The sequence below is a fragment of the Pan troglodytes genome, chromosome 2 (genome assembly GCF_028858775.2).
Source record: "Pan troglodytes isolate AG18354 chromosome 2, NHGRI_mPanTro3-v2.0_pri, whole genome shotgun sequence".
Classification (NCBI taxonomy): domain Eukaryota; kingdom Metazoa; phylum Chordata; class Mammalia; order Primates; family Hominidae; genus Pan; species Pan troglodytes.
In genome coordinates this window covers 32,390,190-32,402,493 of record NC_086015.1, presented here as the reverse complement: position 1 = coordinate 32,402,493, position 12,304 = coordinate 32,390,190, and the positions used below count along the sequence as shown (strand labels likewise).

The following is a 12,304-nucleotide window of genomic DNA, read 5'->3' as shown; positions in this document are numbered from 1 at the left end:
AATGCATATTACTAAATAAAAGATAGTCTGAAAAGGCTAAATACTATACAATCTCAACTATATGGCATTCTAGAAAAGACAATACTATGAAGATGGTAGAAAGATAAATGGTCACCAAGAGTTTGGAGGGATAGAAGGGTAAATAGGAGAAACATAGAGGATTTTTAGGCCAATATAACTATTTTGTATATACTATAATGGTGGACACATGTCATTATACATTTGTCAAAATTCACAGAATATATATTCTGTGAATATTCATTCACAAAGAATGAATCCTAATGTAAACTATGGACTTCATTGATAATGATGAGTGAATGCTGTTTCATAGATTATAACAAATGTACCACACCAGTGTGGGATATTGAGGGTGGGGCAGCTGTGGGTGTCAGAGGGAGAAAGGGACATACGGAAACTCTCCATACTTTCCACTCAATTTTTCTGCAAACCTGAAACCACTCTAAAAGATAAAGTCAATTACTTAAAATAAATAAAAATGTAAAGTGTTAAAAATTTAAAAATAAACATGGGGGAGAGAAAAACCTAGGAAATTTAAGAACACTGGTCATATTTTTGATACTTTGAGAAAACAATAAAATAACGGCTCTGGAACTTTGAATTAGGGGAAAAGAATCTAAAAACACACACACACACACACACACACACACACACACACAAACTATTCTCCAACATATGGTTCTCAACAAGATGAAGCACATTCATTTCTTTCTATTTCTCCCTCTATCAAAAAATCTGCATGTTATATATGAAAAAAAAAACATAAAAAGATTCTCAAAATTGAAGAGAAAACGATAGACTAGCTAGGGATCCTGTGACTTGAGGAATGACATGGCAGTGAGTTTCTTGCACTTTATATTCCTCAGCTGGGTACTGAAGAAGTCAGCAACCCAGAAACACCAGTGAGTGCAACCAGACAAACAAAAAAAGCTCCAATGAAGCCTGCTCTTTTTAGCCAAAGGACCAGGATAGGGGAAGCCTAGCAAGACAGAAAACTTACACAGAATAACTGCTTTATCCCAGAAAAACATCATGGAAAATATATGGCCTCCACATTTACCCCCATACCAAAGGCCAGTGGTGAGCCTGGACTGCAAATCACCCAGCAATAACGGAGCACCCTTCCTGCTCAGGTGGTGGCAGAAAAGGCTTAGTAGGAAGCCAAGATTTTTACCACCTTCCAGGGTTAATAAGACCCTCCCGCTATGGTGTCAGTGAAGTTCACCTGGCAACAATAAAAAGATCATCCTACCCCTACTAGCTAGAGTTGTGAGTGGGCAGCTTGAACTCTCACCTCTGCACAGTGGAATTGAGGCACCCTTCCCTCCCTTGGAAATCAATAGAGGCTGAGTGGGGAACCTTGACTCTTACTCCCATGTGGGAGTAACAAAGAGGTGCTCCCACATATCCTGCTGACACAGTAGCAAAAGCAGCCTGCTAAATAGGTTTAAATAAGATCCAAAATGAAAAGAATATAAAGTCTAGTAAATAAATAGGAAATATAAAGAACCAAATGAACATTTTAGAACTGAAAATACAATATTTTTAAAAGCTGAATGGATACTTTCAATACAGCATGAATATAACAGAGAAAAGAATCAGTGAACTTAAAAAGAGAACAATAGGAATAAACCAATCTGAACAACAGAGAGAAAATGAACTGAAAAAAAGTTATTACTCCCTCTTGCCTTCCGAACAAATAAGAACTCATTTCATATAAAAGTACTCAAGAAGAAAAGATTATAGTAGAATCTAATATAAAGTTGTTATGGTAAAAATAAATAATACCCCTACCAAAAAGTGAAAGCTTATCACAGTGGCATGGCCTTACAAAGATCAAAATTGTACCTGAAAGTTCAAGTTGAGAAAATAGAAATTAAGAAAGTAATACAAGTAATGAAAAAAAAAACAACATAAATTATAATTAAAAACTAAAAAAAAGTGAGAAAGTGATTAGAGAAAAATATTTGATGATGAGAACACATGGACATGTAGAAGGGAATAAAAGACACAGGGCCTACTAGAGGGTGGAAGGTGGGAGGAGGGAGAGGATCAGGAAAAACAACCAAGGGATACCAGGCTTAATACCTGGGTGATTACATAATGAAATGAAGGCAGAAATAAAGATGTTCTTTGAAACCAACGAGAACAAAGACACAGCATACCAGAATCTCTGGGACACATTCAAAGCAGTGTGTAGAGGGAAATTTATAGCACTAAATGCCCACAAGAGAAAGCAGGAAAGATCTAAAACTGACACCCTAACGCCACAATTAAAAGAACTAGAGAAGCAAGAGCAAACACATTCAAAAGCTAGCAGAAGGCAAGAAACAACTAAGATCAGAGCAGAACTGAAGGAAATAGAGACACAAAAACCCCTTCAAAAAATCAATGATTCCAGGAGCTGTTTTTTTTTAAAATTATACTTTCAGTATTAGGGTACATGTGCACAACGTGCAGGTTTGTTACACATGTATACACGTGCCATGATGGTGTGCTGCACCCATTAACTCGTCATTTAGCATTAGGTATATCTCCGAATGCTATCCCTCCCCCCTCCCCCCACCCCACAACAGTCCCCGGTGTGTGATGTTCCCCTTCCTGTGTCCATGTGTTCTCATTGTTCAATTCCCACCTATGAGTGAGAACATGCGGTGTTTGGTTTTTTGTCTTTGCGAAAGTTTGCTGAGAATGATGGTTTCCAGCTTCATCCATATCCCTACAAAGGACATGAACTCATCATTTTTTATGGCTGCATAGTATTCCATGGTGTATATGTGCCACATTTTCTTAACCCAGTCTACCATTGTTGGACATTTGGGTTGGTTCCAAGTCTTTGCTATTGTGAATAGTGCCGCAATAAACATACGTGTGCATGTGTCTTTATAGCAGCATGATTTATAATCCTTTGGGTATATACCCAGTAATGGGATGGCTGGGTCAAATGGTATTTCTAGTTCTAGATCCCTGAGGAATCACCACACTGACTTCCACAATGGTTGAACTAGTTTACAGTCCCAGCAACAGTTCCTATTTCTCCACATCCTCTCCAGCACCTGTTGTTTCCTTTTAATGATCGCCATTCTAACTGGTGTGAGATGGTATCTCATTGTGGTTTTGATTTACATTTCTCTGATGGCCAGTGATGATGAGCATTTTTTCATATGTTTTTTGGCTGCATAAATGTCTTCTTTTGAGAAGTGTCTGTTCATATCCTTCGCCCACTTTTGATGGGGTTGTTTGTTTTTTTCTTGTAAATTTGTTTGAGTTCATTGTAGATTCTGGGTATTAGCCCTTTGTCAGATGAGTAGGTTGCAAAAATTTTCTCCCATTCTGTAGGTTGCCTGTTCACTCTGATGGTGGTTTCTTCTGCTGTGCAGAAGCTCTTTAGTTTAATTGGATCCCATTTGTCAATTTTGGCTTTTGTTGCCATAGCTTTTGATGTTTTAGACATGAAGTCCTTGCCCATGCCTATGTCCTGAATGGTATTGCCTAGGTTTTCTTCTAGGGTTTTTATGGTTTTAGGTCTAACATGTAAGTCTTTAATCCATCTTGAATTAATTATAAGGTGTATATTATAAGGTGTAATTATAAGGTGTATAATTATATATTAATTATAAGGTGTATATTAATTATAAGGTGTAAGGAAGGGATCCAGTTTCAGCTTTCTACATATGGCTAGCCAGTTTTCCCAGCACCATTTATTAAATAGGGAATCCTTTCCCCATTGCTTGTTTTTGTCAGGTTTGTCAAAGATCAGATAGTTGTAGATATGTGGCATTACTTCTGAGGGCTCTGTTCTGTTCCATTGGTCTATATCTCTGTTTTGGTACCAGTACCATGCTGTTTTGGTTACTGTAGCCTTGTAGTATAGTTTGAAGTCAGGTAGCGTGATGGTTCCAGCTTTGTTCTTTTGGCTTAGGATTGACTTGGTAATGTGGGCTCTTTTTTGGTTCCATATGAACTTTAAAGTAGTTTTTTTCCAATTCTGTGAAGAAATTCATTGGTAGCTTCATGGGGATGGCATTGAATCTATAAATTACCTTGGGCAGTATGGCCATTTTCACAATATTGAATCTTCCTACCCATGAGCGTGTACTGTTCTTCCATTTGTTTGTATCCTCTTTTATTTCATTGAGCAGTGGTTTGTAGTTCTCCTTGAAGAGGTCCTTCACATCCCTTCTAAGTTGGATTCCTAGGTATTTTATTCTCTTTGAAGCAATTGTGAATGGGAGTTCACTCATGATTTGACTCTCTGTTTGTCTGTTATTGGTGTATAAGAATGCTTGTGATTTTTGCACATTGATTTTGTATCCTGAGACTTTGCTGAAGTTGCTTATCAGCTTAAAGAGATTTTGGGCTGAGACGATGGGGTTTTCTAGATATACAATCATGTCATCTGCAAACAGGGACAATTTGACTTCCTCTTTGCCTAATTGAATACCCTTTATTTCCCTCTCCTGCCTGATTGCCCTGGCCAGAACTTCCAACACTATGTTGGATAGGAGTGGTGAGAGAGGGCATCCCTGTCTTGTGCCAGTTTTCAAAGGGAATGCTTCCAGTTTTTGTCCATTCAGTATGATATTGGCTGTGGGTTTGTCATAGATAGCTCTTATTATTTTGAGATACGTCCCATCAATACCTAATTTATTGAGAGTTTTTAGCATGAAGAGTTCTTGAATTTTGTCAAAGGCCTTTTCTGCATCTTTTGAGATAATCATGTGGTTTCTGTCTTTGGTTCTGTTTATATGCTGGAGTACGTTTATTGATTTTCGTATGTTGAACCAGCCTTGCATCCCAGGGATGAAGCCCACTTGATCATGGTGGATAAGCTTTTTGATGTGCTGCTGGATTCGGTTTGCCAGTATTTTATTGAGGATTTCTGCATCAATGTGCATCAAGGATATTGGTCTAAAATTCTCTTTTTTTGTTGTGTCTCTGTCAGGCTTTGGTATCAGGATGATGCTGACCTCATAAAATGAGGTCAAGAAAAAAAATCAAATTTATAAAAATTGAAAAGAGAAAAACAGTTCAAGAAAAAGTAATACAAACGATAGACAAATAGCCACCATAAGTAATATCAAAATCCTAAAATAAGAAAATCAAAGCAATGCAACAGAACAAATATAATAGGTTATAATTTAATAAACATTAGCTAAAAATAAGACTTGAAGTTATATACTGAAAGTGCACACTGCATACTTGGGAAAACCAACCTAGAATGGGAAATATTGGAATATAATAAATCTACATAAATCTAAAGAAAAAATATTTTAGGTATCTAGGCAACAATTATAGAATACATGCTTTTCAAATGACTGTGAAACATTAATAAGATATGCCACAAGAAGGTATGGTGGGCCATACAATCAGAATCAGTGGAACTGATTACAACAGATTTAAATTAGAATGCAATAAGACACATTAAAATTCCCCAATATTTGGTAATTTAAAGACACACTTCTAAAAAACGGATTTCAAAAAGGAAATCACAAAGAAAATCAGTAAATATTTGAAAATGAATAATAAAACACAGTATATCAAAATTTGTAGGATGAAGCTACAACACTACTTGGAGAAAAATTTATAGCTTTAATTGCCTATATTGGGAGGAAAATAAGATACGAATTCAGTTACCTAACTTTCCCATTTAAAAAGCTAGAAAAAAATCCAAAGAAGTATGGAAAAGAGCAATGATAAATCAAGAAACAAGTAGACAAAAGAAAAATGTTTAGTCTTCAAAAAGATTTTTAATATTCATAAACCTGGAAAGACTACACTTCAAAAGTCATAAAACTACACAAACCTTACCTTGGCCAATTCTGTAATTTTACCAAAACCAGGCTTCCAAGAGGGAGCTGTGAATAGACAATCTTAAATCCACACTGATGAAGCTGAGACTCTTCAGGGAAGTCTTCTTCAGAAATTGAGCAGTTATTATATCTTGAATCAGTGTTCATGAAGCAGTACCATGGTTCATCATGATCAACCTTGGCTGCATCCTCACTTGATAACAATCTCCATTTCAAACAATTTTCATTCTCACATTGAACCCACACTTTGTTTACATACATGTTTTCCACTGAGGAATCCATTGCATAGTTACAATATTCAATCTTTCCATCCAATTTTTCTTTATCCATTAAGGCATTTAATCTGGAAAATAAGAAAGAGGAAAATAACAGAATGAGGATTCAAGAGTATAAGGAGAGAAAATTCAAACCAAAAATCAGAGAAATTCCTCTTTGATATCTTCTGTGCCCACCCCCTCTCTATCCTACAAAGACTACATATGTTGAACACGTTGTTTCCACCTACCCAGAAATAAAGGAACAAAATAGAAACAACAATCACTCTGAGCATAAAATGCACCAAAATTAAAAATAAGAAAAATATGATGGAGCCAAAGGGGAGTAGAGGTGACTATAATTTCTATTAACCTAATATATAGCACACATCTGGTATACATCAAGTACATTTTCCCATGATAACAGCTAAGCCTTACTGAATGCTGACTATGCACCAGGTATTATTCTAAGTGCTTTATACACATGGCTCATATAGTCTTCCCAACAACCTTATTATGCTCATTTTTACAGACAAAACTGAAGCTAAGAAATGTAAAGCAATTTGTCTCAGGTCCTGAAACTGGTACACAGTAGAGCTGGAATTTAAATGTCAGCAGTTTGATTCTAAGTTTGTGATCTTACCCATTAGTTTGTACTGCCTCTTGAGTATATATAATTGCATGACTAAATGAACCTTTTCTTCTTCTGTCTCAGGAAATCAAATGCAGCAAAATATTTCAACATACAAAAATGCAAGATTTTTAAAAATTAAATAAATCTCATATAGTTTCAGCTTTTATTTATTATTAATTAAATTTCTCAGAGCTTTTTTGTTAGAAAAATTTTAAACATATAAAAAGTTTGAATTGTGTAACAAAGCCCCCAAATTCTGGCTTCAATAACAAAGTATATAGTAATAAATAAATATAAATAAAATACAAGTAGAACTAATTATTGGCAACTTATTTTGCAATACAAAGTCTGTTTCTTAAAAATAAAAAGACTAATGTACCATACTATCCAAGTATAAGCACCATTTAAAGAATCCTTTAATTTATAAGTTAATCATATATTTAGAAGCTCACTTACTTACATTTGTCACATATCTTACCAGGGCCACTGCAAATTGCTTTAGAAATTTGTCCATATATTTCAATAGCCATAGTTCGAAAATTTTGACCTACTAATCCCACTCATGCAAATGTAATAAAATAAATTTTAAAAAGACCAACCAATACATAGCAAGACCAAAAACATTCAGTGTAACACTGTTTTTCATGTTGAAAGAGTGAAAAAGTCTAAAAACAGAATCAAATCTAGCAGAAGATATAAACTTTTACTAATGATATTTGTTTTAATGTGTTTAATTCTTTAATTAATGAGAAAATGCATAAGGGCAAAAACGCAATGTGGATTGCAACTGAAGTGAATAAATTTTTTCTCTACTTTCTGGGTCACCAGTCAGTAAAGCAGAAGTGACTGAGGTTAGACTTTGGAGCCAGGTTATGTGTTACTCACAGAGTCTCTGCCCTTTGCTAGACTTGCACTTCACATGAAGTGTGTGTGTGTAACAACTTTTTTTGCTTGTTTAGTTCCAATCTTCATATGCTGTCTTACTATGCTGGCTAAGACAGATATAACATTGACTAGAAGCCATGATAGTAGATTTTTTTTTTTCTAATTTTAAAGAGAATGCTTCGAATGTTTGTTATGTTGGGAGTACGGTTTTTGTAGAGACCATTAAAAGGCTACAGAAAGTTGTTTTCCTTCTATTACCAGCTTACCAAAAGGATTTTTTTGTTGATATTAATCATAATGTGGTGTTTAATTTCATCAAATTCTTTTCTGCATATACTGAGATAAATATATGGATTTCTTTTAAAATGTATTAATTGGGTACACATTGTATTCATGAATTTTTGAATAATAAACTATATTTGTATTCTGGATAATCCGTACCTGGTTATGCCTCATAAGTTTTTAATATACATTGCTGTATTTTGTTTATTAATAATTAATATTTTTACATGTGTGTATAAATAAGATTTGTCTATTATTTTATTTCTCCTTTTGTCTTTGTCTGGTTTTCATATCAAGATTATAAACTCACTTCATTAAATAAAGTAAAAAATGTTCCCCCATTTTGGGAAAGTTTGCCTAAGGGAAGAATTTTCTAATTTTAACATAAATTTTATGAATTTTAGTATATCTACTACATTTGTCTCTTTCGCTTTGAAGTTTGTTTATGCCCTCTCTTTTTTTCTTCATTTATCTTGTCAGAGTTTATTAAACAACCAGAATTTGAGTCCCTTCAGTTTTTTGAATTCTATTTAATGAATAGCTGCACTTTTCTTAATTCTTTCTTTCCTTTTACTTTCTTTGGACATTCTCTGTTGCTCTTATTTTTCTCTTCTTAAGTTGATGCTTAGTTAATTCATTTGCAGTCTTTTCTAATACAAGCATTCAAGGTTATACATTCCTATCTCAGTATTGCTTTATTATTTAGTTTTAAACACAAGGTTTCTATTCATCTTTTACCCAAGAGTTACTTAATTTAAAAAATTCAGAAGGTAGGGGTATTTAAGAGATTTTATTATTGATTTTTAATGTAATTGTATTTTGGTTAGAGAATATAATCTGTGTGATATTGATTTTTTTGGCATTTGTTTTGTTTTGTGGCCCTACTTAACAACACTTGTGAATGTTATATGTGTGCAAAAAAATGATGCATATTTTTCAATTGTTGGGTGCAAGGTGTACATTTGATCATTATACCAAGCTTTATATCAACAATTATAAATAAAATTTTATGATTGTGGGGTTAATTTTCTCTATCCATACTAAATGGTTGATATATTAATTACTTAAAGGGCTATGTTAAAATCTCCCATAGTAATTGTGGATTTGTCAATTTATCCCCATAATTTTGTCAGGTTTCTTTGCTTATTAAATATATACATGTTCAGATTTGTTACATCTTGTTGGTGAATTCTTCCTCATCTTATGTAATGATGCAATTTATCCCTAATAATGTTCTTTGCCAATCTACTAGTTTAATTAGTGGAACCAAACTACTTGGTCCACTATTAACATAGCAATTAAGATAGTAGTTATGTTTCTGATTGGCTTGGTCCTAGTTATAACTTTTACCATCCCTTTACTTTTACCCTTTCTAATATTATGGGTTTCCTTGTCTCTGCCTCCTGTAAACAATATATAGTTGGGATTTGCATTTTTATCCAATCTAAGATATGATCTGCTAACCAGTGATTTTAGTTCATTTACTTTGACACTGATATACTTGCATTTTTGTGCACCTTTTATTTATTATGCTATTTCTTTACTTATTTTCTCCTTTCCTAACTTGTATTAAAACAAATTAATATTTTTCTTCTCTATACTGGTTTTGACAAGTTTATGTTATTTTTATTACAATAGTTACCCTTAATACTACTCTTAATATATGATTTAACAAGGTATAAATTAATCAATATCTCTACCTTCTTCAGAATAACAGAATGCTTTAATCCAGATGACCTTTGTGCCTTTATCTCATTTCTTGCCAGCATCATAGTTCTATTTTGCATTTATACCTCAAAATTTGTCATAATTATCACTAGTGTGTTTTCTACAATATTCATTTAGATTTTTCCATATGTTTTCCAGTTTCTTTGCTACCTAACAGTATTCACTGAATGAGGATGGTGAGAGAAAGGGAGAAAACAGTGGCCAGGCATGGTTGCTCATGCCTATAATCCCAGCACTTTGGGGGGCTGAAGCTAGTGAATCATTTGAGGCCAGGAGTTCAAGACCAGCCTGGTCAACATAGCAAAACCCAGCCTCTACTGAAAATACAAAAATTAGCCAGGTGTGGTGGCAGGCGCCTGTAATCCCAGCTACTTGCGAGGCTGAGGCAGGAGAATCGCTTGAACCAGAGAGGCAGAAGTTGCATTGAGCCAAGATCGCACCATGCATTCCAGCCTGGGTGACAAAGTGAGACTCAAAAAAAAAAAAAAAAAAAAAGAAAAAGAAAAAATTAAGCCATCTGGAGTATCGGGAATATTTTCTGTGTTTGTGAATGAATAAGATGGAAGACTCTACTTTTTGTCTAAGTAGTTAACCAATGATCAAATAATATTTATTTAATTCTTCATCTTTTAGTAATTGGTCTGAAATGGCTCTTTACCCTAATTCACATATGTGCACATGAATCTATTTCTGGGCTCTGTATTCCTTTCTTTCAGATGTCTTTCCCTGTACCAAAAGAGATTCAGAAAATTCTAAGTCTAAAGCAGGTATTGACAGTCTATGTGAACAACTGCGCTGAGGGAAAATAGTTGGGGTGCAGATCTAGAAAGAATGAGATTATCAATAACGAGTTCATTCAAGGACATTCTATTTACTTTTGTTTAATAAGTAAGAAAAATAGGCTTTACTAATACTTAATATGAAATTGACACTGGAATCTTCACTAAGACCATATGTAAGCTGGTCATATGTGAGGTCTCCTGCTGAAAAGGTGGGAGATGCCATAACTTAAGAGGGTTTCACAAATGTGCCTTTCAGTTACTCATTTACAATTACTATAATGCAATGTATTGGAGTTACATTTAACTAACTAAACAAGTTTATAGAATATATTATCTAGATTAAACTATTCCTCACAAAATAAAGTTACTTTAGAAAATTTCTAAAAAGAAACAGAAAAACTAGACAATATTAATAATGCAAATAATGAAGTATGAGAGAGATGACAGAAAGAAGAAAGTAATTACTGTCACTCAATCATGTAGGATTTTGTCCAACTTGCAACCAATGGATTGCTATAAAGGGGAAAGTTTGTGGCATCACATCAATGGAAAGCTTATGAAAATTCATTATGACAGTCTATTATAAAATGTTAAGGGGATTAAAAGATTACTTTTAAATGGTAGATAAGGTTTTCAAATTTTCTTAGGACGTTGGGTCTCATAGTGGATAATACTGAGAAGATAAACTAACACTAAGAAAATGTCATTATTACTTAAATAGTGATACTCATTTTCAATTGCATCTAACTTAAACCTCTTGGTATTTTAGATTTGATACGTTTTATCCAGGCTACCAGAATTTAGAATATAGATCATAAAATGCTTATTCTTTTCAAACCAGATTCTCGTTGATTCCATTACATTTTCTCCAACACTTTGGTGGTTTTCAAAACTCCTGCCACATATAGAAGATGCAAATGACAATGAGGAAGTGAATGTGTTCACAAGAATGCTAGAGCCTTTGAAGGGATCCCTATATAATCATACCTAAGTAGACCAGAATTAGTTCATAAAGACAATGACAAATGCAAAGCTATGCTGAGTACAATATTTGCTTCATTCAACTTTTGTTTTTAATTTTTTATTTCATAACTTAGTTATATTGAACTAGAAAATGCAGAAAAACAAAATATTAAATTTTAAAAATAGAAAACACAGAATGGCTATTTAAAATTATAAAGTCTTAAGTTCAAGGAAATGTATATGAATGGTTATGGACACTCAATTTTCAGCCAGACAACTCTACCACTCTTTACTAGGCAAATTAGTTAACCACTCAAAATCTCTGATCCCTTACCTGGGGATAATAAGAGTACTACTTATTACCCTATATTGAACTCCTAGCATATTATTTTGCACACTATAGATACTCAATGTTTTTTGAATAAATGGATGACTTTAAACATCAATTCAAACAAATATTGAGTTCCTATTAAAAGTTAGACACTGGGAACAAAAGATGAAAAAGAAACAATCCCTGTTCTTGACTCAGAACAACATAGATACCAAGTTCCATAAAATACTTGATAAATGTAATACAGTGTGATGTTAGATGTACAAATACCTAGGAGAACACAAATGAGAAAATAATTTTCTTAAAATAAGAGGGCTCCATGAAGGATGCAGGGAGCAGCTAGCATTTGAGCTGAACCTGAAAAGATAAGTAGTTCACTTTACCAAGGTGATGGAGCAAAGGAACACATAGGAGGAAACTCGCCAGGTGCAATGGCTCATGCCTGTAATCTCAACATTTTGGAAGGCCAAAGCGAGTGGATCACTTGTGCCCAGGAGTTTGAGACCAGCCTGGGCAACATAGTGAGATGCAATCCCTACCAAAAATAATTAAATTAGCTGGGTGTTATAGGGCACACCTATATTCCCATTATTCAGAAGGCTGAGGCATGAGGA

At 34.0% G+C, this 12,304-nt stretch overlaps 1 protein-coding gene across 7 annotated transcripts in view; it reads right to left on the bottom strand.

Moving 5' to 3' along the window:
• Positions 1 to 12,304, bottom strand: part of ZCWPW2 (zinc finger CW-type and PWWP domain containing 2) — a 173,766-nt gene that overhangs the window by 102,844 nt on the left and 58,618 nt on the right. For all 7 annotated transcript variants that reach the window (XM_054681574.2, XM_016940089.4, XM_009445066.5 and 4 more), the window contains one exon: positions 5,830 to 6,174. In XM_054681574.2, coding sequence (XP_054537549.1) covers positions 5,830 to 6,161 — 332 coding nt within the window. In that variant the 5' untranslated portion in view covers positions 6,162 to 6,174. The remainder of the gene's footprint in view (positions 1 to 5,829; positions 6,175 to 12,304) is intronic.